The sequence below is a fragment of the Malaclemys terrapin genome, chromosome 4 (assembly GCF_027887155.1).
Source record: "Malaclemys terrapin pileata isolate rMalTer1 chromosome 4, rMalTer1.hap1, whole genome shotgun sequence".
NCBI lineage: Eukaryota > Metazoa > Chordata > Testudines > Emydidae > Malaclemys > Malaclemys terrapin.
Window position 1 is genome coordinate 36,864,455 of NC_071508.1, and position 26,698 is coordinate 36,891,152.

At 45.9% G+C, this 26,698-nt stretch overlaps 2 protein-coding genes across 3 annotated transcripts in view; one reads left to right on the top strand and one right to left on the bottom strand.

The window, feature by feature from the left end:
- LOC128836107 (uncharacterized) overlaps positions 1–26,698 on the top strand; it is a 342,237-nt gene that overhangs the window by 190,482 nt on the left and 125,057 nt on the right. The gene's annotated exons all lie outside the window — the stretch shown is intronic.
- LOC128836349 (NACHT, LRR and PYD domains-containing protein 3-like) overlaps positions 1–26,698 on the bottom strand; it is a 65,787-nt gene that overhangs the window by 19,469 nt on the left and 19,620 nt on the right. Inside the window, exons 5-9 of one of the 2 annotated variants that reach the window (XM_054026557.1) lie at positions 24,014–24,103; positions 18,291–18,461; positions 13,693–13,863; positions 8,709–8,882; positions 1,668–1,838 (exon numbers count right to left, since the gene is read on the bottom strand). In XM_054026557.1, the coding sequence (XP_053882532.1) occupies positions 1,668–1,838; positions 8,709–8,882; positions 13,693–13,863; positions 18,291–18,461; positions 24,014–24,103 (777 nt within the window). The remainder of the gene's footprint in view (positions 1–1,667; positions 1,839–8,708; positions 8,883–13,692; positions 13,864–18,290; positions 18,462–24,013; positions 24,104–26,698) is intronic. The other variant, XM_054026558.1, reaches the window with a different exon arrangement.

The window sequence follows — 26,698 nt, forward strand, 5'->3', positions numbered from 1 at the left end:
CCCTGATTCATCCGCAGAGTTTAGTCCACTGCTGTTCACTGACTTCCTTCCACAGGACCTCTGCCTCATAGCATGAAAACATATCATTAAAGACTGCATCTTAATGCACATGCCGGGGGGGGGGGGGGGATGTCAAATTAGTTTTTCATGGGCAACCTTAAGTCTGATATTTCCTCATTTAAATGTTTGACTTAGCAATGGTAACATTCCTTTAACAGGTTTAATGTAATTTCCTAATTTAGAAAAAAAAAAATCCTGAACACAGTATATCTATTACATGGAATCATAATTGACCCCCAAGCTAGGCCATCAGCAGCGTTTTCACCTTTAGAACTCCCCACAGAGCGCTATCACTTGAGCCTACGGACTAACTGGTAACAGTAGTAGGCTGCTATCCTCTATGTGGATCAGGCACTAGAGGGAGATTAAACCCACTGGCAAAGCATGTGTCTCACAGCTATTGCAGGGTATGTCTACATAGCAAAAAAAAAAGGAAGAATAAAAAGTGTGTTTTAACTCAGGTTAGCTGCCCCAGGTTAAAACACAAGTGAAAACACAGCAACTCTGCTTTTAATTTAGGTTAGCATCTTAAATTAAAGTGTATAGGGGAGCCTGGGCTTTAACGTGAGCTGCTAACGTGAGTTAGAAGCCATGTCTTCACTGCTGTTTTAACCTAAGTTAACTAATGCAGGGTAGCTAACCCAAGAAAAGGACCCAGGTTTCTGTATGCGCGTGCAGTGTAAACATATCCTGAGAATCAAGCCGGTGGGAGCAGCTGCAGAAGCACTGGGTGAGAGGGGGTTAAATGGTGCCCAGCGAGGGCCACCCCTCTTCCACAGCACCCTGGACTCAGAACTGCCCATGGAGGATGCACCCCTTGGGAGGCACTAGTACCCATGCAACGTCCTCCCCCACCTCACCATGTGGCCTTGGGGGAAAACAGCAGGGAGGTGTCAGCTGCAGACATAGCTGGGTCACACTTTTGGATACTGATGAGGTCAGAGCATTTTCTAATGTTCTGAATAGGAATTCGTTCATCTACGCTGTAACTTCTCCCTTCCTCCATTCTTCTCAGCATGGCTGTCCCACCAGCTCAGACTCCCTTTACACTCCCTCACACACACTTACCAAATGTGACCCCCCCCGCCCCAATTCAATTCTGAATGTGGCTCAGTGAATCCAACTGAGCATAAGGGAGTCAAACTGAATCAGGCCTGCTCTAACTAAGGGACCAGATCAGAGGACTTGAGGAATGGGGGGCAGGTTCTGTCCAGCCTACGCAGGAGAAGTGGATTCCAGTGCTCCAGTTCTGGGGATGCTGCAGTTCTAAGGGGAGGGACATGGTAGCCATGTTACCTTTATGTCAAGACCCAAAGAAGAGACTTGGGGAAATAACTCGCTCCTAAAACCTATATAGCCAAAATTTAAATCATTGCAAAATCTTCCCTTGTTCTTTCCCTCTTCCTTACCCCCCGACCCCTCCTTTTTTCTCCCACATTTCTTTGTCTAGTTGCTAAGCTTTGTCCCAGGGTTAGTTCTTGGGATGGTGGTAAAGGATTTGAATGGAGGAACATTCACAGCAGGGCTATGACCCTAGTAGAAAGCACTGAAATCACAGTAGTGCAATGTTCAAAGGCACAGAATACAGGGAGCCAGCTGTTACTTACTTTAATATCTGCAGTCTGCAGTTGGGATGTTTCAGTCCCTCACACAGCAGCTGCACTCCTGGATCTCCCACTTTGTTATACCCCAAGACTAGCTCTGTCAGGGTCTGGCTGGTGCTGAGAACCGAAGAGAGAGCTCTACAACAAGTGTCAGTGAGATTGCACTGGTTCAAACTGTAGGAGATGGAAAACAGCAAGGAAGATAATCACTTGTTTCCTCCCTATTTGTTGAGATTCTCTCGGTGATGTCAGTGTCTCTGTGGAAGGGGATGGTTCATTCAGAAGAGATCAGTCACAGGGCTCTAGCAGGAGGCTGCGGGATGTCGGCACCAAAGGCCCCTGTGTGGATTTCTGCCCCCCTGCTCTATCAGTCACCCCGTGCTCCAGAAGGGAATGTTCAGATGAGCTGAAGGGAAGGAAGCAGAGTGTGTGTGTGTGTGGGGGGGGGGTGATGTGTCTGTAATGAACTGGAGAATCCTAACACCAGGCACTGAGGAACAGTGTAAACCTTCCCAGTGCTGGTACTCTGGTTCCTTTCTGCTTATGCAAATGAAATCTAAAGCTTCTGTAAAAGCCTCTCTGCCTTCCCCAAACCATTCCCCAGTGTCTAGAACTATCAGCCCTGCCTGTGGGAGCCAAAACCCTTCCAAACTGGAAGACGAGTTACATGAGTTCTCTCTCAGTCAGACTCCCAGCTATGCATATGGCTAATGATAGAATCCTTGACCCCCATCATACTCCCAGCCCATCTGTTTAGCACAGCTGGGTTCCCTGCTACCAGAGGGACCTTATGGGTGTGTGAGAAAAGACCTTCCTCCCCTCTCTGTATTAGACCCACTTATACAGGCTAGAGGGGGTGTTTACAGAGGTTGTAAAATGAAGGGACTCACAGTTAATATGTTACATAGCTGGGACACATGATCTTAGGGACCAAGTAAGTGATCCCCCAGATAAACTGCATGTTGTTGTGCTGGCTCCTCAATCAAAGCACATCTGAATGGAGCATTTTTCCTGGCCTGGTGAATTACTATGGGAGTTTGGTGGTGGTGGCTAAACCCTTTATTAAGTTGCTACATATGAAAGAAGCCTGGGCCTGGATCACAGAATGTATTATTGGGACATCTTAGGACATTCAGTTAAGATCGCTGAGCCTCAACTTCCCTCATCAGTGAAATGGGGATAATAACTAGAGCTGGCTGAAATTTTGGGGGTGAATAGTCTATTCACCAAAAGATACAGGTTTGGGGCAACCCAAAACTATTCATGAATTTGGCACAGATTTGCTGAACAGTTTTGGCCAACATTTTTTTCAGGGCTAGATTCACGAACCTGAAGGAGGAACTAGTGGCTTCCTTACAGTCTTTAGGCCAGTGGATAGGGCACTCACCTGGGTCTGTGGGAGACCCTGGTTTGAACCCACACTATGGAGCAGAGACTAGACTCCTCCCTGCCCTAACTCCCAGCCTATGGGTTATGTTGGCAATCTCTCCCAAAGGTGGGGAATTGAGGGGAATGACTTCTGCCTCCAATACTAGGGGTGGGGGTTAATGATTTGCATAGTTTTGAGTCATTGTTGCTATGTGTTCCCCCCTCCTTTAGTAAAAGTTTGCTTTGGTTTATACACAGATTCAGGGCTTGTGAGTGGGGAAGTACTCCCATATAATTTCTCTGATGGACTGCAACCTTGTTGTGGTGGAGAGACTTGTGTGCGCTAAAGACCCACAGAGCTATATTGTCTGGAGCTTTTATACTCCTGGTAGGGTCCCCCTTGGCGAGAAGGTCTGAGGCGAGGCTCCTAACCGTGGTCCAAACTTCAAAAGACCCCAACGGTGTCAGGGTTTTCCTCCTGTCAAGTTTTGTGTGGTTACCGCCTGCACACCGGTTTCCCCATGTTAAAAGATTTCACGCACAGGCCTCTGCCAAAGGGTTTCCCCCCGCCTCACAAAGTCCTGTGAGGATGGATGAGTGGCGGGGAAGACAGGAGCAGTGATCTCTGGGAGTTTTTAGTCACAAATCTGCACGCAACCGGCAGCCGTGTGATGGTTGTTTTGTGCTTGGTTGAGACAGAAGTGCATTTCGGCCTTTTCAGGATCCCCCCTGCTCACCCCAGATAGGAAGGGGGCTAGAAAAGGTGCCCCAAACATAGGCTGTCTCACACTCTTCCGACTGGAAGGCCGTATCCAGTGGGATCACTCAATTCTGCGGCTGAAACAAGAGATATGACAATGAATTTCACCACCTGGAAGGTCTGCACCCTTGTGGACTCTCAGCACAGTGAATGCCCAGAAAGAAGAACTGCCATAATTGCCAGAGAACTGGCAAGACTCAGCATTGACATTGCTGCTCTTAGTGAGACACACCGGGCTGATGAGGGCCAATTAAAAGAGGATGGAGGTGGCTACACCTTCTTTTGGAAAGGAAAGCCACCTGAAGAGAGACACATTCATGGGATTGGCTTTGCCATCAAAAAGAAGATCGCCAGTCAACTTTTGGAGCTTCTTGTGGGGATCAACGAGCATCTCTTGACTCTTCAGCTCAAGCTTAGCAACAACCAATATGCAACAGTCATCAGCATATATTCCCCAACACTCAATGATGAGGAAGACAATAAGGAGCAGTTTCATAGCACTCTCGATGCAGTCCTCATAGCCACACCTAAGGCAGACAAACATCCTCCTGGGAGATTTCAATGCCAGAGTGGGACAGGATTCACAACTCTGGAGCAGCACAATAAGCAAAGAAGGGGTGGGAAATATAAACCCTTCTCAGAAAATGTCTGACACGTGACCTGCTCATCATAAATACCATCTTTAGGCAGAGTAATAAATTTAAGTCCACCTGGAAACATCCTCAGTCCAAACACTGGCACCTCCTTGACTATGTTATAGTCAGAACCTGAGACTATACCAATGTCCATATAACACTAGCTAAGAGAGGTACCAATCACTGTTGGACAGACCATTGATTAGTAAGATCAGTCATGTACCTGCAGCTTGCTCAATGCATGTGCTGAAACCATAGGATATTCCACTCATCGGCACCAGTTTGATGAAAACGAGGAAATCTTAGCATTAATTCAACAGAAAAGAACTGCATTTTGTAATTGGCAAAATGATTCTAACAAACGAAAACATGAGGCCTATCACCTGCTTAAAGCCAAAGTCCAAAGGAGGCTACGGGATATCAAAAACAAATGGTGGCAAGAGAAGACCTCTGAGATCCAGTGTTTCGTAGAGCAGGATGACATGGGAAGCTTCTTTCAAGCAACAAAAGCTATATATAGGCCAAGCTCCAAAGGTCCGACCCCCTTATGTTCTCAGGATGACTCCGCTCTCCTCAAGTAGAATGCAGCCATTAAACAATGCTGGAAGGATCACTTTGAGAGCCTACTAAACTGCAAATCCATGGTCTCCAAAGATACCATTGACTTTATTCCACAACACTCAGCAAATGGAACACCTTGCTGATCCCCCGTCTTTTGAGGAAGTCCGGCATACCATCACTCAGACAAAAAAAAAAAAAATCACAAGGTACCAGGCCCAGATGGCATCCCAGCTGAGGTTTTTAAAGCTGGTGGAACAATGCTCCAGCACAAACGTTGCCAACTCCTTGACAAAATCTGGACCCGCGAAGAAATTCCACATGATTTTAAGAATGCCAACATTGTTACAATATTTAAGAAAGGGGATAAATCATTGTGCGGGAACTACAGAGGTATTGCTCTCCTCTCCATCGCAGGGAAGATTCTTGCCCAGATCCTACTAAACCACCTCCTCCCCCTTTCCGAGGAACTCCTCCATGAATCACTGTGTGGCTTCAGGCCAACCCGAGGCACAACCAACATGATCTTCGTGGCAGGACAGATTCAGGAGAAGTGCAGAGAGCAAAACCAGGAACAGTTCATGGCATTCATCGACCTAATGAAGGCCTTTGATTCTATCAATCATGATACCCTATGGAAGGTACTGTGTAGGTTTGGCTGTCCACAGAAATTCATTTCCATCATCAGACTACTCCATGATGGGACGACTGCCACCATTTTGTGCAATGGCTGAGAGACGGAACCATTCACCATTTGCACTGGTGTCAAGCAGGGATGTGTCATTGCTCCAACATTCTTCTCCATTTACCTTGCCGTGATCCTGATTCTCATCTGTGACCACCTTCCTGACAGAATTGGGATTGAGTATCATATGGATGGCAAACTCCTAAGTCTTCAATGTCTCCAAACAAAATCTAAGATCATGAGAATTGGCATCACTGACCTTCAGTATGTATATGACTGTCATTCTTGCACACACAGAGGCCGACCTGAAAAACATCCTAAATCTTTTTGCAGATGCCTATCACAGCCTGGGTCTCTCAACATCGGGAAAACCAAGGTACTCTACCAGCCCTCACCTGCACAAACTACTCTTCGTACTCCACAAATCACCATCAGCAGAGAACCCCTGGAAAATGTGGACCATTTTCCGTACCTTGGCAGACACCCCTCCCAAACTGCCAGCACTGACACAGAAATTGAATACAGGATCCATTGTGCCAGCACATCTTTTGGAAGACTACTCAAAGGAGTCTTCAATGATAGGCATCTACAAACAGGTACCAAGATCTTGATCTACAAGGCAGTTGTCATCCCCACCCTTCTCTATGGGTGTGAGACCTGGGTAACCTACAGACAACATTTCAAGTAGTTGGAGTAGTTCCAGCAGCGCTGCCTCAGGAGGATTCTCCAGATCAGCTGGGAAGACCGACGCACTAACATCAGCGTTCTCTCTGCAGCCAACATCAGCAGTATAGAAGTGCAGGTCATGAAATACCAACTCCGCTGGGCTGGCCACTGTGTATGTATGCCTGACACTCGCCTCCCAAAACAAGTACCCTTCTCTCAATTAAGTCAGGAAAGATGGGCTTGTGGAGGGAAACAAACGTTTCAAAGACGTACTGAATGTACATCTTACAAAGGGAGGCATCAACCCAACAAACTGGGAGGGCTTGGCACGGAACAGAACACAGTGGCACCACACCCTACACCAAGCCACGGCTCACTTGAAGGAGAACAGACGTACTCGTGAGACAGGGAAGCGACAAAGGAGGAAAGAAAGGGCACGACACTCCAGCCAACAAACTACGTCTCCTCCAAGATTACACCTGTCACTTCTGTGGGAAAAATCTGCAGGGCAAGGATTGGGCTCCTTAGCCTCTTAAAAAACTCACCAATGAACCCCCTTGGCAAATATCATCCTTGCATCGAGGGATAGTTGAAGAAGATTTCCCTATAAAGGGCATGCAGGGGCAGGCATAGTTGTCCCAGGTTTCTGGGCGTGAGCTTGAGCCAGTTCTGTTTTGTAATTTTAAGAGGAATGCCTAGATAATGAACCTGGCCCTCATTGCTGCTGGACAACTTCTGCAACACAAAGGGGCCGTAAAGCTCTTCTAACCAGCCACCTGAGGATTCCCTCTGTAGAGGAATCCCTGCATGTTGCAGAGCTGGCATTAGACCACTCCCCACAACCTCCCTGATGTGTGTGTGGGGGGGGGGGGGGGGGAGAGAACCCTGGCAGAGCTTCAGCAATCCCCAGCTCGTGTATTGGCACATTAGAGCCAGACCCAGGTGGGGGGGAATGACACTGCACCAGGCTCATTAGCCCCTCCCATTAGTTGACCTAATACCTCCCCCCTACCAGTGCAGGATTGGTCCCTAAAGTACACTTCCCAGTGAGTTGCCTAGTCTAGAATGACAATGTCCAAAGTGATGGAGCTTCCACCACTTCCAGGTGGAGACTATTCCATAAGCTAGTCAATCTCTCAGCAGATCTGTCAGAGCAGCCTAGCAGTGAAGCAGACACACCCTTCAGCTGTGTATCGTCCCTTCCCATCTCCACCCCCCATATCACCATCAGTGAGTTACTCGTTCCCAACCCTTCTCCGAGCTGTGAGGGAGAAAAGAGACAGTTGACTCCAGGGAGAGCCACCATCACTATGGGACTCTCTGCAGGTCCAATTACTGCTGACGGGGAAGGAAACTACTAATTTCATCTCTGGCAGGGAGGCACCAGTGATCTGCAGGTCTTGCTCTTCATTGACAGATGGCTCCTTTCCCCACGTCAGCCTTGAGAAGGAAGAGGCCAAGCATCACCGATGATGGGAATAAAAGGAGAAAACAAACAGCCCTGAGATGAGTCCTATCCATCTACACACTGATAGGCAGAGCTATGAGGTCCTTTGCCATTCACTCAGCTAGTGTTTCCGAGAGTTCAGCAGCCAACATGCAGGTCATTTGGAAATCTGAGCAAAAGCGTCATAGTGGGTGTTGGAAAATCTGTTGAAAGTCCCCAGAGTTTCCAGGACATCACAGGCCAGCAGGGTGGGGTAGCGGAGTGTCCGACATGAAGAAAAAGAAACATATTGATTCAGAAGAGGGAAGAACAATAACTTTGCCCAGCGGGTTTCCCTTTTTTTTTTTTTTTAAATTGCAAGTCCAACATGGGCACTTATTCTGGCCTGCCCGATTTGTAACCATAAAACACACATATCCCCATTCCCACTGGGCTGCACTTCAAAGGGTCTGTCTTTACACAGGTGGTGTCTCTCTGTTGAGAGCAGCTCGAATGTCAAAGGCAAGAGTCACCACAGCTGGAGCTGAAACGGGGGATTCAGAATAGCCAGAGGGCCGAGTCCTCTTTTTCTCTTAGTTGTTTTAAATTAAATTGTCAGGGTGTCAAAAGTCATTTAAATAGCTATAAAATAGGTGTTCGCTAAAAGGTAAGAGTGAGCCCTTTTTAATAAATGCATTTTATTAAGAGTTGTTTAAAAAGAAAAAAAAACTATTTATCCCCCCAAAATTGGGACTGTGGGGCCAGCCGTCTGCTGAGGGCTCAGCTTTACTTACAATCCCCAAACAAGGCAGGCTGATGCATGTGGTGAGCCACTGACACAAGTGCTGGAGAGATAGTAAAGGGATCAGACACAGACACCCCCATGGGTGAGCACTTTAAACAAAGGACACCTGTAAATGCACAGAGGTGGCCAAATGCTACTTACATCAATCTCTGTAATTTGCAGTTTGGATGTTTCAGTCCCTCACACAGCTGTTGCACCGCAGTATCTCTCAGATCATAATTATGACACATCTCCAGCTCTGTCAGGCTCTGTTTGGTTCTGAGAACAGCAGCGAGATCCCTACCACAAGTGTCTTTGAGATGACAGCCTTCCAACCTGCACAAGAGACGAAATCCAGACAAGAGCGATCACCACATGAATTGTGCTCATCACAGCTGTTCTGACAAATGGCCTTGCCTCCCAGCCCCTCTCTTGACCAATCAGCACTGAAATTGGGCCAAGAGTCCAGTTCTAGCTGTGAGGATATTTTTAAGACAGCCATGCTTGGCAGCACATGCAGGTTCAGAAAGAGACAGAGAGAGAGCGCGAGCGAGCAAGCAATCACACTTTGGAGATGGCCCGTGCGTTGCTTCTAATAAGTATCCATGTCTCTCAGCTTTGTCTAAGTCTCCTTCATAAAAATCCATGCATATTACACTAGGCTCTGCCCCTAGCCCCACCCCTTGTCCAATGAGAAGCCAGTGTTGGGTGGGACTTCCTGATTCAGCCCCACTGCTTGCTCATCACCCTTGACTTGTCAGCATTAAGAATAAATCAGACATTTCAAGCTCCAAACCTCAGCCAGCAACCAATGAGGAATAAGATTTGGGATAAGACTTCCTCTCCAACACAACCCCCACCTCTTCCCCTGACCTTTGAGTGTATCTACTTCATCTCAGAGACCGACGACAAGATCAACACTAGCATTCAGACAGCACAGGTTTTCCAGAGAAGCTGACAGAGACACTGCCTGATATGGTGATGGAGTTCTCAAGAATTACCATTCTTGGAGACTTCAGCATTTACAATATATCTGATCTAGTCTACCCTTTTCACCCAACGATTGTCACACAGAGTCTCTGGGCCTACACACACACACACACACACAAAGCTGGTCACACCCTGTACCTGATTTTCATAATGAATGTCGACATAAGCAACAATTGTTATCCTATCCCAATCAGACCATCCTTTCCATAAAATGGAGAGCAGAACTCTCCCCATCTCCAGGCAAAAGTTCTGGCCATGGTGGCCTGTCCCCAGAAGCTCACAGACCCAGATATATTCACAGAATAATGGTGCCCTATCAATCAAGCAAGGGACTTGAAGAACCAGTGAGACATCACAGTCACTGACTGACCACTGCCATCAAGACATGGGTTATTGAGTACCACCTCCCCAGTATGAGCCTCACAGAGCTCTGTGGTTTCTCAGGTCCTAGAGACTTCAACCTCTTTGGTTGAAGGATCCATCTTTCCTTAGATTTCAAGAGCTGTGACCTCATGTCCTTCAGGTGATGGATGCGAAAACGGCTGTCTGGGAAATGGGATGCATAAGCAGAAACAAAGTCCATTGTCTCTTTTTCAAGAGCCAGGAAGGCTTCCTGGGGGTACAGCCTCCGTCCCCTGTTAAGATTGTTAAGTGGCCACGGCTGCCACCCCCCTCCCTCGACTTGCTAGTTTGATGGTTTCGTTTACCTTCTATATTAACGTACTGACCTCACCTTGCTCAATTTACATTGGAGACACAGTCAAGCAGGTGAAACAACATTCTTTTGTCTAGGACAGACTGGGCTTACACACTGCCTGCCAAATGCATTTTAAGACCATACTTCCAGCACACATCTATAATTCTTTATACACCAACTGCACATACATCACACAATAATACTAATGACCAACATGTCCCCAGTTTACATACGATCCCTTACATGACACCTTCTAGATACAGATTCTGACAACAGTGAGCAGGGACAGCGAGTGTGTCAGGCCTGATGTGAGTTACGGCATGATGTGCCCTCTGCCAGCTGGCACTGAGGGACTCACAGGAGCCACCATGGTTGGGGCTGAAGCTGAAACCCAAATTGAGTATTTCAGCTCAGACAGGGAGGTTTAGAATCCTCAGGGGTCCCGGGGCCTCTTTTGTTTTTATTAGTTTTACATGGAAAGATCAAAGTATCAAAAGTTAGTAAAATAGGCTGGTAGCTGAAGGTTAAGAGTGAGCTCTTTTAAATAATTATTAATAATTGGGGGTTTTAGGGAGTCTAGGGGGTACTGTTTGGCATGGTGGAGCAAATCTCTTGTGCTCCAAAGCCATCCTCTGCATCCATTTCCATCCAGCATCGGGAACCCGCACCTGACCCCCCCCCCCGCCACAACAAAGGAACAGGTACCCCAAGCCTTTTAAATGCCAATAGGCAGTGATGTGACTACTGTGGGCTTTGCCAGTGACCAAAAGATGAGAAAAATGGAGACGCCCCCCTTCCCACTCCAGCAAGAAGGCTGCCAACAAGGGCACTGAATCTATTATAGCCCTGTTGAAAAAGAGCTTCTGCAGATACATTAGAAATCAAGACCACAATGACAACTATGCACTTGACTGTTACCTCAGCTGATTCCTCTCTGAAAGCACTAAAGGGACTGATGAATGAAGCTGAAGGAGAATATCAGCAGTGGAGGATTTTGTACAGGGGCTCTTGGCTCAGGTACAGAGAAGCCTTAAAGGCATATCCTCTGCAGAATGTAAGCCGGCAGACCTCAAGTGGCGCTCGCACCATAATAATCTGAGAAGTGTGGAGATACCAGAAGGAGCTGAGCAAGGCAAATCCCTAGAATTTGTCCCTCTGCTCCTGACATAGGCACTCAGCCTGCTGGGTGATTTTGAATTTGATCTGGAAAGATCTTAGGGACCAGGGACCTCTGAGATGGTCCTGAGAGCCAAACCTCATGCACTGATTGTTAAACTTCTCAAATTCATTATAAAAGAAAATACTGCAGCTAGCTCCTGATAACACACCTTTTGGGGGACACCATGAAATAAGACAATGATTTTTCAAGCTCAGCCTTTAGAAAGGTTAGGGAACTTTAAGCGACAAGGGCTTAAATATTTTATGACGTTTCCAATTCAGTTCCATGTCAGGATTGGTGGGGAAGTGCCTCTGCTTCAAAAGACACTAGAAGCAGAAAGATTTTTAAACAGCCTGCAGTGACTTGAGCACCTGTTCTGTTTTACACCAAGTTTACTTCTCTATTGTCGTCTGCTGTGCTTGCACACACAAACCTATCCAGTGACTGTGACTAACCTAATTCTCTGGGTTCTCGTCTGCTCCAAGCTTGTATTTTATTAATGGTTGGAAAGCATACATCAATTCTCCTCAAATGAGGATGTGAAGTTCCCCAGCAGGGGAGTTCAGGGAAGACCGCGCCCCAAATTCATCTGATGGGAGTGAACTGTCTGCAGAAAGGATTTATTTACACTGTATTTATCAGTAATAATCGCCTTTGCTACTCCATTTGTACTGGGGAGCTGATGAAAGGCCCAGACAGATCAATATGAACAGTTTGTTTGAGGATTATACAAGGTCTGTGTGTTCGCTTAGCACCAAAGTCTACCGAAGAGATCACCAGATGGCGAAACTACGCAGCCTCCTGCTCCATTGTAGGAACTTGAGGATGCCAATTCCACTTTGAAAAATTGGTACCAGAAGAAAACCCCAGCATGTCGCCATGTCTTGCTGTGGGGGGTCCTTAGTGCCCAGTAGTTTGACATTGCACACACTGGAAATGAGAGAGAGAGAGAGCCTTCCTCCTTGCCAGACATCATGGAAAGGTGTGTAGGAGCCAGGGGATGCAGCAGCGCCATCTACAGGCCAGTGGAGTGGAAGAGAAGACCAGCAAGAGTTGCTGAGCTACACAAACTAACCATTTCTGCCCTCCCTGTCATGTCTGTTTTTAAAATATTTAATAGCATCATTAGAGCCTTCCTTTGGGGCCCTGGCCAATGGCCATGATTATCATTTAAAAAACTTCAATTCCTTACAGACAGGGGGTGAGGTTAGTCTCCTAGATCTACAAAATTACTATTTGCTTTTCTCAGGTCACAGATGTCAGGCTGGGTCCAGTGTGCTAATGCCTTTATATCCACGTGGGTGGAAACTGAACCTGTGTTATTGCACCCAGTCCCCTCTGCAGGACTCCTTGTCTAATGGAGAAAAATAGGGTGCTCACCGTGGTGGCCACACACGCCATCTGGGCTGTCCTAGCTAAGAGGTACTCATTTCATCCTCACCTTCATGCAAGGCGTCTCTATGGGGCAACCCAGACTTGCAAATTTGATGCAAACCTGTAAGTTGGAAGAACTGGCTGAGCAGGAGCATTGTATGGGCTTCCCAATTAGTCAATGATGAGGGCTTTGCTCCTTTTCTAAGGCTAAAGCAGTGCTATGACCTGCCACCCTCAGCAGAGTGGCACAACTTACAGCTAAGACATGTGCTAATGTATCTGTTCTGGATATGTTTGGATAAAGGCTGAGACTGCATGAAGAGTGCCAGACCTTCATTGTACCTAACCACTCCTGCCTTTTCCCTCTCCCTCATTCCCTCTTCTATTTATCTACGTCTATTTTATTAATTTAACCTCCACCCTAATGGGTTATATCCAGATAGCATTATCAGGTATTTGTGCAGCTTCAATGAGTTGTAAAATTGCTTTACTTTATGGTGACTTGATATGGTATTTGGGAACACATACAAGCTGTATGTGGATCTTCCCTTTTGTATTTTTTTTTAAACAGACTCTTTCTTTACAAAAAAAATAAATCAACAGAAAAAAAAAATCACAAAAAGTTGTTTAAAATATTTACACCCCTGCCCTCCCTCCTGCACCCTAAACATATATATTCTGCAACGACCAGGGGCTGGAGAGCCAGCTGTCCGGTGTGGGCCCAGATTTACTTACAATATCCATTTTCCAAACAGGGCAGGCTGGGCGCACGTTATGAGTCATTGATGCAGGTGCTGTAAAAACACTTAACTTTCATCTACTCCACGTAGCTGCAGGGAGCATTCATCAAACACCAGCAACACACCCTGTCAAGCACTTTACATAGAGGACACCTGTAAATCCAGAGGACGCCAAATGTTACTTACCATAGTCTTTGCAAGTTGCAGCTGGGATGTTTCAGTCCCTCACACAGCCGCTGCACTCCAGAATCTCCCAGAGGATTACCATTCAAGTTCAGCTCAGTCAGGCTCTGGTTGGTTCTGAGAACAGCAGCGAGATCCCCACAGGCAGCACCTGTAATGCAGCAATATTGCAATCTGCAGGAGAGAGCAATGCAGAGAAAAGTGATCACGGCATGAATGGGACTGTTCTGATAGGCAGCCCTGACCAGCAGCCCCTCTGCCTCACCATTCAGCAACCAGAATGGCCCAGACATTTCAAGCCCCGAACCTCTGCCATTGACCAATGGGAAATACAGTTTGGGGTAAAGCTCCCTCCCGAAGCACTGTCCCTAGCCACCAAAACTGACCCTGCATAGCCCCCTGCATCATTACAAGAGATTTCTGATAAAATTGCAAGAGATGGCAACAGGGTCATACATCAGACAATACATGGCTGAGGCGCCTAGTTGGGAATGATAGGTGGGCACGAGAGTCCATCGTTCCTCAGAATGGAGGAGGGAAATAACCTAATCTGTGTTGACATCAAAATGCTCAGGGTAAAAAGAATGGTTACTTACCTTACAGTTCTTCAAGATGTTCTGTGCCTGTGGATCCCACCCATTGTGTGTGTTCACCCTCTGTGCAGGAGTTCAAAAAGTTGTCTCTAGCAGCGTCCATTGGGGTCATGCATGCACCCTGCATAACCTCACGTTCCCCCTCTTGCGGGCATAAAGGGTGGAGCTACCCCACCCCTCGGTTCCTTTGAGGCTCAGATTCCACAGAGAACAACTCTGAGCTATGGCCTTGGAGGGCAGGTCGTGGGATCCACAGGCATTGAACAACTCAAAAAATCATATTTCCTGTAAGGTATGTCACTGTTCTTTCTTCAAATTTTTGTGCATGTGGATCCCACTGTCAGGGTTCCTTCCCCACTCTGAACTCTGGGGTACAGATGTGGGGACCCGCATAAAAATAAGCCTAGGGCGACTTTCACCAGCTTAAGTTAAAAACTTCCAAGGCACAAATTCCTTCCTTGCCTTAGTATCGCTGCCACCACCAAGTGATTTAAACAAACATTCAGGGAGGGCCACTTTGAGCCCTACCTCCCCCAAAATATTCCCACAAGTCCCTGCACTCCCTTTCCTGGGGAGGCTTGAGAATAATATCCTCACCAATTGGTACAGGTGAACACAGACCCAAACCCTTGGATCTTAAGAACAATGAAAAATTAATCAGGTTCTTAAAAGAAGAATTTTAATTAAAGAAAAGGTAAAAGAATCACCTCTGTAAAATCAGGATGGTAAGTACTTTACAGAATAACAAAAGACTCAAAAACACAGAGGATTTCCCCTCTAGGCAAAACTTTAAAGTTACAAAAACAGGGATAAACCTCCCTCTTAGCACAGGGAAAATTCACAAGCTAAAACAAAAGATATTCTAACACATTTCTTTGCTATTACTTATTATTTTTGCAAGACTAGATGCTTAGTTCAGATATAGCTTAGGGAGATGTATTTTCCCTGCCCTGTTTCCTTGTTGACTCCAGGAGACAGACAAAAAACCTTCCCCCACAGATTTGAAAGTATCTTCTCCCCTTATTGGACCTTTTGGTCAGGTGCCACCCAGGTTATCTGAGCTTCTTAACCCTTTACAGGTAAAAGAGGAATTAACCCTTTACAGGGTAAAGAGGGATTTTATGCTACCCTTAGCTGTATGTTTATGACACCCACTCATGGTGATTACCCAGCAGGTTGGTTGGTCTGGAGGTCTGAGTCAGGAGTTCATGTGAATAAGGACCGGAGAAATGCCCTGCCAATCTGGACATCTGCTGTCCATGCTGCTACCAATGAGTAATGTTTGGTTGGACCGAAGACCACGTTGCTGCTCCATAGATTTCTACTAATAGTACTTCATTGAAACATGCTGCTGAAGAAGACAGAGCTCTCATTAAATGTGCAGGATGATCTAGTTTATTAAATTTGATAAGCTGTACTGATATAGTCAAAAATCCATTTAGACAGTCTCTGTGAAGAAATCAATCTATCTTTGACTTTACTACCATAGGCCACAAAATATCATCTGGGTGAATTTCTAAAATACCTTCTTCTATTCAGTAGAATAGACCTCTTCTGACATCAAGCTCCTTCCTTCCTGGCAACAAAATAGTGGGAACTTGTCTTTGATGGCAAAAAGATCTATCTGAAGAAATCCCCATTCATGGGACACTAACTGAAGGACTGTACCTTTTATTGTCCACTCATGAGATGATATGCTCTTCCTGCCTGGCTGATCCATCAGGATATTACACCTACCAGGAGAAGTCATACTATGATACTGAGTTGATGCAGAATCCATCATTCCCACAGCAGTATGGATTCTTGACAAAGAGTCCGATCTTGCTGCCTCTGTCTCTTGATATACATGGCTGTATAATAGTCCACTATGATCTGTATTGACAGGCCCTTTGCAACTGGGAGAAAGGACCTGCATGCTAAATGGATAGCCCTCAGTGCCAAGACATTTAAGTGGCCCGCTGAATCTATTACTGACTCAATACCATGAGTCTGCAACTGAACTAAGTGAGCTCCCCTGTCTGGATGCAGTGGTGATCGGAGTCTTGGCAAGGACTGGAGTTTGAAATGGAATTCTTTGACATATATTGTTAGGGATTAGCTGCCACTGAAGAGACAAAATGACCCCTTGGGGGATTTTAACCCTTCTTCATGTTGTGAATGCGTGGGTGAAATACTGATTCGATCTGTGACTGTAACAGCCTTAGCTCAAGTCTTGCAAAGGTTGTCAGATAATTACTTGGAGGTTATGTGGCCTAACAGTCAAAGATAGACCCTTATGAGTTGTGAGGGCAAATCTCAAACAGATATTAGTTGACAGATGTTCTGAAATCTCTCGTGAAGGAGAAAGACATTTGCAATTCTAGAGACCAAGATCACCCTGATGAATTCTATTGACTCTGTCAGAATTAGGTTTGATTTCTTTAGCTTGACTGGGAGACCCAAATCAATTAAAAAGGCATGGCATCCAGGCACATAAATTAAAGCATGTCAAACCTCCATTTGACTGCTCATATTCATGAAGAAAGTGGCCTTAATTTGCTGTAACTTAGTCAATTAAATTACAGCAAATCAAACACTGATCCCCTACCAAGCAGGCAAGGCCTGGAAGTAGCAGCGAGACATCAGAATGATTGACTGACCACTGCCATCAACACTTGGTTTCTGAAACACTCCTCCCCGATATGGCCCTCACAAAGCTCTGTTGTTTGTCTTACCTGGGACAGATGGAGCAGGAAGGAACAAAACCCAAGCGTCAGTGTTTCTAAGAAGAAACAAATAGCTGCACATCTGCTCATTGGCCATGGCAGAGGCCAACAGATCCTTCTCCTCTGCCACAGCAGCCACTAAGTCACATCCCACTGAATTATTCAGGACTGTCAATCACTCTGTCAACCTAAAATGTCTCCTCATTTCCATAGCCCAGCACCACTCTCCGGGAGGGGCTTCTACCCACTCACATCCCCCACCCCTCTTGGAACACGGACCCCAGGGACAATGGAGGATGTTCCTGACTCCTCTTGGCTTATACTTTCCTTTCCTTTTGCCACCTCTGGAGATGCTTGAGACAGATGTGTAGAAGCCTTCTGAGGAGCAGAAGGTGGCAGGGGGTGATGCCCACTCAGCTGCAGAAGGAGCAACTGAGGGGGTACAAAGAAGGCTATCCTGTCTCCCCTGAGAGCCCCCTCAGAGGAGGAGAAGATGGTGACTCCTGCCGAGGGTATAGAAGAGCAGCACAGCTCTGGCCTGGCCTTTGGGGATCTCAAAGCTGCAGCTGGACAGCATGATGGATGGAGAGGCATATGGGAACACCAGCCAGGAGCATTAACTGAAGAGGAGTGAGGCCAAGCACTGCAGCATGTTTGAGACAGGCATCGGACTGCGAGTCGACCTACACCCTGACCATGCAGAGCTCCCTGCAGCACCACCATGCAGCAAGGGCAGCCTCCTGTATGAGGCCAAGAGCCACCGCTTCACCTCCAACCCCACCTTCAACTGCATGGACATCCAGTGACATCCAGTGCTACACTGAGGATAAAACAGAATAGTGAACAGCTGCTGATTCAGTGAGCGCTCTCCATCCCGTGCACTGCATGAGGCAGGGCTCCTCTGGAACAAATAGTATGTGGTCACGTAATTAAAGAATGTTTTGTAATGCATATGCACAGGGCAGCTGAATTAAGGGTATCCAGGCAACTTTAATGCCAGCATTCCCTAACTTCTGTGCTTGACTTTGCAACCTTAATGCTCTTTTAACATAGATATAAAACAAAAAGACCCCACCCTAATACTTATTACTGAAGTGCAGTGGGGGACTGTTATTAGTGTTCCAATTTGGACCTCTCTCTATTTCCATTTTCCAAATAAGACAAGCTCTCAGACTGTTATGAGTCACAGACATGTCAGGGGCTGGAGGGACACTCACCTATGTACCTGAAAGGGAGCGGACATCTTACACCATCGTCACACCCTACTGAGTTCTTCGCTTCAAAGAAACTTGTAAACACTCACCTCAGTTTCTGCACTTTGCAGTTTGGATGTTTCAGTCCCTCACACAATAGTTTAATTCCTGAGTTTCCCAGGACTTTATCTGACAGGTCCAATTCTGTCAGGGTTGGTTTGGTATTGAGAACAGAGGAGAGATCCCTGCAACAACTGGCTGTGAGAGAGCAATTCACAAGCCTGCAGGAGACAGATAAACAGAAGAGGAAATTAGTACTCCTGTCTGTCCAGTTCCCTCAGTGGATACCAGTGACTATCTACAAAGATTCCTTTATTCTGGGAATAAAATCACAGTGCTGTAGTAGTGGATGCTAAGGACAAAATACTATGGGGGGATTTCAATCCACATGCATCTGTAGCTCTCATTGATTGCATGCATATACTATTCTAAGCCAAAGTTCCCCAACTCCATCCCCTGAGCAGAAACACTTGGGCTTCTCCTACTAAAAAAACCATGATTATAAAGAAGGGGTCAAAGGAGTGGAAAGCAATGGAGGGAAGGAATCTCAATGGTAAATAATGAAATGCTGCTGCACTGGAAGATATATTACAGTTTTGTGGATAGGGGGAACCCGTTCTTCTCTCTTGCTACATCATTTCTACTTAGCACTCAGAAAACAAACCACCATCCATGGAATATGTAGTATTGAACATTCACGCTTCATAGACTGGCTCAGTTTTGCCAAGTCTCAAGCCCCACCTTCCTCTCCTAGTACGCTGGGACACCAGTAAAGACTGGAATTTCTCTAGCGAGGCCAATCTGATGGATTGTAACAACAGTTTAACTGTAGGCTTAGTTTTTCACCAGTGCAGCTCCCCTCGTGGCAGACTGTCTGCCAGCATTAGTAACCATTGCGTCCTCTGACCCTGCTCTTAGAAAAAAATGCCAAAAGCCATTACTGCAACCCAGAGAGCGGCACCAGCAGTAGTGCAATGTGGGAAGTTTGCAGTGTTCAGAGCAGACAAGGCTACAATGTAAATAACAGTGACCAAAGAACAGCAAACAGGGAAATCTGTCTGGGAGTTTGGTAGGGGGATCTTCATCCTTTTTTCTTTTAGGCGAAGGACTAGGAAGAAAAGACTATGATGGCTACTGAGGCAGCAATAGAGGTAACCTAAACAGGAGAGGAGACAAAGATGTCTGGGTGCAGAAGCTACGGAATGTACATCATCCTTGAATCAGTACCTGAAAGAAGTGAATTATGTATAACTGTTGCCTGGTAGCGCTCGTGGCAGAGAAGATTGGAGGAGCAAAGATGCAGCTGGAGACAATGGAGTTCAGATGGGGATTTGAAGACATGATGGAAGAGAGGAAGCTGCACACACAACTCAAGATTTGCAGACACCTGCTGAACAAGAGGACCTGAAAAGTGTCTGCTAGACAACGGAGTGACTTGGAAAAATGTGACCACAAGAACAAGGCAGGGGAAGAGACCAGCTGATGAAGGCGAGGAGGAGAAGCAATGAGAAGATGGGGTGACAAGGAAGGAGGAGTCCTGGCAGAAGAGAGGAAGAGATGATGGAGATACCCTTGGATCAGAGCTCTAGGAAGGATGAGGGGACTATAAGAGAACATAGGTCCGAACGATATGCGGATAGAAAGAACAACAAATGGGAGGGATCCTGGGATTCACAACAATACCAGGAAGAGGCAGGTCTACGTGATTAAGGGCTCCTTACTAAAAAGGACTGACAGGCCTGTCACCAAAGCAGATCCAGAGAACAGAAGGGTATGCTATCTGCCAGGAGCAAGGATATGAGATATGGACCTGAGGCTGAAATGAAGCCTGATAGGCGTGGCAAAAAAAAAATCCACTATTGTCCTACTTGTCAGGACAAATAGGAGTGCCAGTCTCCTGCTAGAAGACACAAAGGACAGCTAAGTTTGGCTGGGGAAGATGCTCAAAAAAGTGGAGGCTTGGGTGATTGTCAGTGGAATACTTCCAATCCCTGGAGAAGAAGGGCGAAGCCATGACACGGTAACGCAGTTCCATACCTGGCTCAAGGATCGGTCCTGTGAGAAAGGCTTGGGGATGTTTGACCCTGGGGAGGCATTCATAGAAATGGGATTCTTTGATGCACGGGCTAAACCTGAGCACCTGGGGTACTAACCTTTGGGGATCAAGGCTGGCACAATTGATATGAGTGGTATGTGGTGCCAGTACTAGTTTTCCTTCTTCTCCCCTGTGGCTTCTGCCCAGAAACATCTCTGCATTCTACAGCATCAAGGCAACACACAGGGGCAGCAAGGGAGCTTTAGTTCCAGCCTAGTTATGTTCTGGAATGGAGGACGAGGCCCATGCTGAAGTTCCTCAGAACCCAGGGACAGGAAGTGTCCATCATCTAGTGCTGCCTCTGACCAGGTGCTTTCTGAGACCCTTACATGCCCCATCCACATCCCCTCCCTGGGGATCTATTCCTTCATGTGGAGCTCTAGGATCATCACAGCCTTAAGGTTCCAAGTCTCTGTGGATCTATTAGCCCATATGGGCTTCCCCCATCCATGGAGCTGCGGAGCTGACCTCACTGTTGCTATTTGAGGAAGCCTCATCTTCAAAGATCATCAACTCCAGGGAAGATTCACTCCCAGAGACCATCCATCTCTCAGGTCATGGCCCCCCTCTCCCATCACCATTGCCTCACAGAATTCTGAGCAGCATGTGAGGAAGATCTAAAGGATGTTAATAAAGATCTCTTTCCATCATTATTCTACATTTAGAAGATAGTAGTGCCCCAAATCTCCAAGCAGAATTGCAGCTCCATTGTTTTGGGTGCTCTACAAACAAAGATAACAAGACAGTCCCTACCCTGGAGGTTTATAGTCTCAGAGAAAAAAAACTGATGAAGGGTTAAGGATGGGGACAGAACATACAAGCAAATTAACTTAGTGATAGGGAACTAAAAATTGTGCCACTTTTGTTACTGCTGGGTGTTTTGTTTTTTTAAATGTGAAATTGGGATAGAGATGAGGAATGGCAGGAACATCTGAATTAATAAAAGTAAGGAAGTAGGAAAGGCAGGAAGAGAGATGCTGTCTTCAGCCCCTGGAGAAGCTGCAAGATCTTCTTTCACAGTCGCACCACCAGATTTAAAAAAAATTACAAGAACTTTTGGGAAGACTTGCAGACAATCTTGATCTAAAGCTGTCAATGGTGCAAGAAAAGGCCCAGCACCTCCTTTCTGATACCTATTAGCCTAAACAGGGGTGGACTATTTCTAATAATGAAGGCATCCTGGAGCCAGCTCAAGTGTCTAGCTTATACCAACAATCATCTCCCAAATCTATGTGAGCAGGTTGCCTCTCTCAGGGCCATCTGCCTGGGTTTGAATATTTCTATTCCCACCTTCTCCCTTGATCACTGTAATAGTGGTTAATAGAAGTGATGGCAAGCTGGTGCTGCTAGATCTGTCCCCAAGGATGAGTAGACCAAAGGCTGGATCTTCTAGGCAAATGTCTGCACTCTAGATGAAGACGGCCAACTATCAGACAGCACTGGCTGAATAGGATTTCCTCACTTGGAAGAAAGATGGCAAGAAGCAGGTGAATGGGGTTGTTTTGAATGTCAGCAAGTAGCCACACATGCCTTTCATGCCAACAAAAGCGTCTTGGATGCTGTGCCCACACCAGTTACAGCAAAGACAGTCTCATGGCCTAAGAGTTCAGGTCCAGCTGTCCAGACCATAACTGAAGACCTTTTCTGTAAAGGTTTGGGATTGTTCAAGTATCAAACAGATGAGACCCTTTCAAAACCCTAAGGGCTCCATGGCCACGCTGAGGCCATCTGACCTGTATGTCCCCTCAGTGTGCAAAAAGCCAATGCTCTTCCATTTCCATTCCCACCCTCTAATGGGCCAGAAAAGCTGAGAGATATTCATTCCTCTGCCAGGCACAAAACCAGGAATTCACAGCAATGACCTCAAGTACTCTGGGAGTTCCTCTACTGGACCATGTGCTAAATAGGGGATATGATGTTACAACCGAGATTCCCAAACTAATTTCTGCTCAAACTAATTCACATCCTCCCCACTTTGGGGACCAGCTTTTCTTTATCCAGAGTTCTTTCATTATATAATTATCGGCTCTGTGTTCTCTTTTGCAGATCTCAGGAGCATGGAAGCTGCTACTGAGACAGTGAATGTACAGGCATGGCAACCCTCAGTAAAAATCAGTGCCTTGCAGTGTGTGCACACGCACCATGGCAGTGCTCACAAACCGCAGATTTTGCCTTTTATGTTTTGCAGAAGCAGCCCCAAGGGACCAAGCAAACACAGAGGGGGTTTTGTGTTTTTTTTAAGTTGACACATTTTTGAAATTCAAACGTTCGAATGAGAAATGCAACGCTATATCTTTGTTAATCTGATGGGTAGAGGATGGCCTTAGGGCCAGGCCGAGCAGAGACCTGGCAGTCTCCCCTCAACTGCTCTGGGGATGGCATGAAGCAGAGGTACAAGTGGCAGAGCTGGCAGGAAAAGAAAACAGTTTGTCCATTTTTATCAAAATTATGAGGTTTTCTGACTTGCTCCAGTAAGTCGCTTGACAGCTGACAGGGCCAGTTTTATAGAGTGTAAGGCCAGAAGGGACTGTTAGATCATCTGGTCTGACCTGCTGTGTGCACAGGCTATTGAATTTTACCCAAACACTCCTAAGTTGAGCCCAATAACGCCGAGCTGTCAAAGCTGTCACAAACGGATGGCAGCAGCAGTGTGGAAGTGCACTGGGAAGAGACTCATTGTGCCACTGCAGCTGCTCTGCTAGTCCTTGTGCTGAAACAGTGCAAAGGGACATGGTAGTGGCCATGATGCGAGTGCATTGGCTCTGAGCAAGGTTAAACATAAAAGGTGATGTCATCCATTGTGCACTGTTGTAAGCACGCATGTGTGTGGATGTGCAGTGTTACAGGTGTGTTAGGAAGATGCACTGATACTATTCTCTAGCATAGACCGTCTCAGAGACTGCTAATCCCCTCATCACTCTGTGAAACAGCTGTGCACCACAGGGACAATCCAGTTGGAGGAGCCCAGGTTCCGACTCTTGGGTGTAGGAGCAGAATGTTTTCCACAGCTAGAACCCCTTGTCAGAGGGGATCGGACTAAGCCCTGGCCTGGCCATGTCCCGAGCAAAATGCAAGATCGTCTCTTTGCTAGTAAGACCACCAGTCAGTGTGAGATGGTGAGAGATGAGAGAGTAAAATGAAGAAAAAGAAAGAAAGAAAAAAAAAAAGAAAGAAAAAAAAAAAGATGGGGTTGGGATGGGTCAGAGATAGAAAAGGAGACAAAAATCCCACCCCCCCAAAACACCCCACATTTGAATCAGGGAGAAGTTAGGCCAGATGGGGATATATGAACGTTAAATAAATAGACATGGACAGGGATTAGATACCCTGATAACAGGCACCTTAGAAATACCTATGATTAAAATTGCTCAAATAATCTTTCTTGCCTTTTGAGTCTTCTCTGACCTCAAGTAATTTCCCCTGGACACATGGCTTACCTCAGTCTCTCCTGCTCACCTCTTGGTTGGTAGCTGGGTTAAATGTAATTAAACTGCTAGGCTGAAACTAAAGCAACCCCATGCAAACTGACGGGAAATTTAAACAGATTTCTTAGCAGCTAGACAGTTCATATATGGTCATTGCACCTGCCCTGGCAAAGAGGGCTGCACTGATGTAGAATTTCCATGATAGCATCAATAATAATGGGATATTTAAAAGGAGAAAAATACAGCTACTTACTTTAGTTTCTTTAATTTACAGTGTGGATCCTTCAAAACTTGACAGAGCAGATAAATAGGCGAATGCTTCGGCTCATCCCAATGTTGTATCCTAAAAAGAGAGAATAGAAATGTTCTATGTTGTCATCTCGGGACAGATTTTAATTCTATTTCCTGAACATTAGAACGGCCCTTCGTATGGCGCGATCATACACTATGTATGAGTTACTCTACAGTTTCAGTTCATTGAAAATACCCCCCAAACAATGTATATATAGCACATTATGATGTACTTTAGATACACAGTCAAATAGAATAGGTTCTACTAAGTGTAATCCATTCATTTTTTGGATTTCTATGATGCTGGTCCTTTGAGTAGTTAAATGACATTCTAAGGACTCTCACAAATGGGAATGTCACCAGCATTTACAAGTTTTCGTGTTGGGCAGTAATTGTTGCATCATTTCTGGAGATAAACACATTCATTCCTATTTTATTTAACCAGGAATGTTAATTTACCCATAAAGATAAAAGCCAATAGTCTGAGTATTTGTTTATAACTTTACATATGCTGGCTATCATTTGGTATTGGTAACTGGTGTTACACTTTGTGAACTTGCATCCCTATAAGTAACTAGAAATGGTGGTTTATTAGTTCCTGATCCCAAAGAGTACAAGAGGGCAAGTTAATTTTAAGGCAGCATCTCCCTAAGAAATAGTTCGGGGGAATAGTGCAAAACTTAAAGAACATTCTGATGAACTTTAAAGTAAATTTACTTCCATTGTGTTCACACAGCTTTATTGTTCATGTTCTAGAAATATCCTAGCAAACAAGTCTACAGACCGGAATGTTGCTGAAACCGTGAATATTACAAAATGTTTGCATGGAAGAAAAATCTGAATTTGTAATCCTGAGCTTTCATATTGGAATTCTGGTTCTAATGTTTATGCTCATCCATACATGGAACAGAAACCTGTGAGATGACCCGTGTGTCCAATCAAAATGAATAATTTTGAACGAATACATTTTAACACATATATTGTTCAAATAATCTGGGGGGGGGGAGACAAATATTAATTGTAAACCCAGCTCGAATAAGCAGATAATGATACAGATTTGATATTTTGTGTGGCACAGTCATTGGCTCTGCTCTCCTCCTTCTATCCCTTTATTTGCTCCAGCATCCCAGTTCCTGATCTATCTTTGTGCCATTCTCACTCCTTCCCTCACCTGTCTCCTCAAGCTCTCCCTTCTCCTCAGGTCCATGTCCCTTTCAATAAAACAGTACCTAGCTCTCATACAGCACTTTGCACCCATAGATCTCAAAGCTTGTTTTCTGGAAAGAAACGTTTATTAAATCAACTTACGACCTTTTTGGAGCTGGCAAGGCAGAGATTCTCACTTTCTGCATACACCAGCAACATCCTCTATATGCTGCTCCCCGTGTCCTTCAGACAAACCCTACAAAATGCCCCACCCTGTTCTCTAAGGAACATCACCTGTTAACCAAAATATAATTATTTGCTGTATTTTAAGTGTAAACAACATCCCAAATTCACCTCCAAATATCGTATTTTGCAACAGAAAAATAATTTCAACAATTAATCCAGGATCCTAACACTAACATGTTTTTCTCCCATATGGGGTATCACCCAATCACAACCTTAAGACGCACAGCCCAGACCTCTACCACCTCCATGCTACGGTAAAAAAACCTCTTGGGGAAGAAATACCATTAACCCCTGTGGGTAGGCTTATAGAAGGATTAGATTTTTAACAGTAAATGTCAGTAAACATCAATTTCACCCTGGTTATATTGGTCATTACAACAATTTGTAACACACCCTACTCCTCCATCCTATGACATCAGGGTTGTCAATTGCCCATTTCATTTGAAGTGGTCTCTTATAACATATGTGAACCCCTTATGCTTGACAATCTGTCCCAGCTTGTATTTCAGATACAATACTCTGGCTACCTTCCCCAGATATGATGTGCTCTGTAAAGCTCAAAGCTTGTCCCTTCCATCAACAGAAGTTGGTCTAATACAGGGATCTCAAACTCAAATTACCAGGAGGGCCACATGAAGACTAGTACATTGGCCCGAGGGCCACATCACTGACACTGCTTCCCTGCTGCCCCCGGCCCTGCCCCCACTCCACCCCTTCCATTAGGCCCCACCCCTGCCCTGCCTCTTTCCACCCCCATTCCAACTCCTTCCCCAAAGTCCCCACCCCAACTCCGCCCTGTCCCTGCCCCTATTCCAACCCCTTCCCCAAATCCCTGCCCCTGCCCTGCCTCTTCTCCGCCTCCTCCTCTGAGCACGCGGCTCCCTGCTCCTCCCCCTCCCTCCTGGAAAGCGCTAAGAACCACCAAACAGCTGTTTGGTGGTGGGACATGCCTGGAGGTAGGTAGAGGAGAGGGGATGCGGAGCGTTGGGGTGGGGGGCCAGCGGGGGAAAGGAGCTTGGTGGCCGCAGGAAATAACTGGGGGGGGGGGGCAAGGGGAGCTTGGTGGGCCGCAGCTAATAGCTCCGCGGGCCGCATGTTTGAGACCCCTGGTCTAATAAAACATATGACCTCACCCACCTTGTCTCACTCATATCCTGAAACCAACACAGCTACAACAACACTGATTTCCCCATACATACACAAACTGATGAAAAATATTTCCATCAATAATAATAGAAATTTACAGATAGGCAAA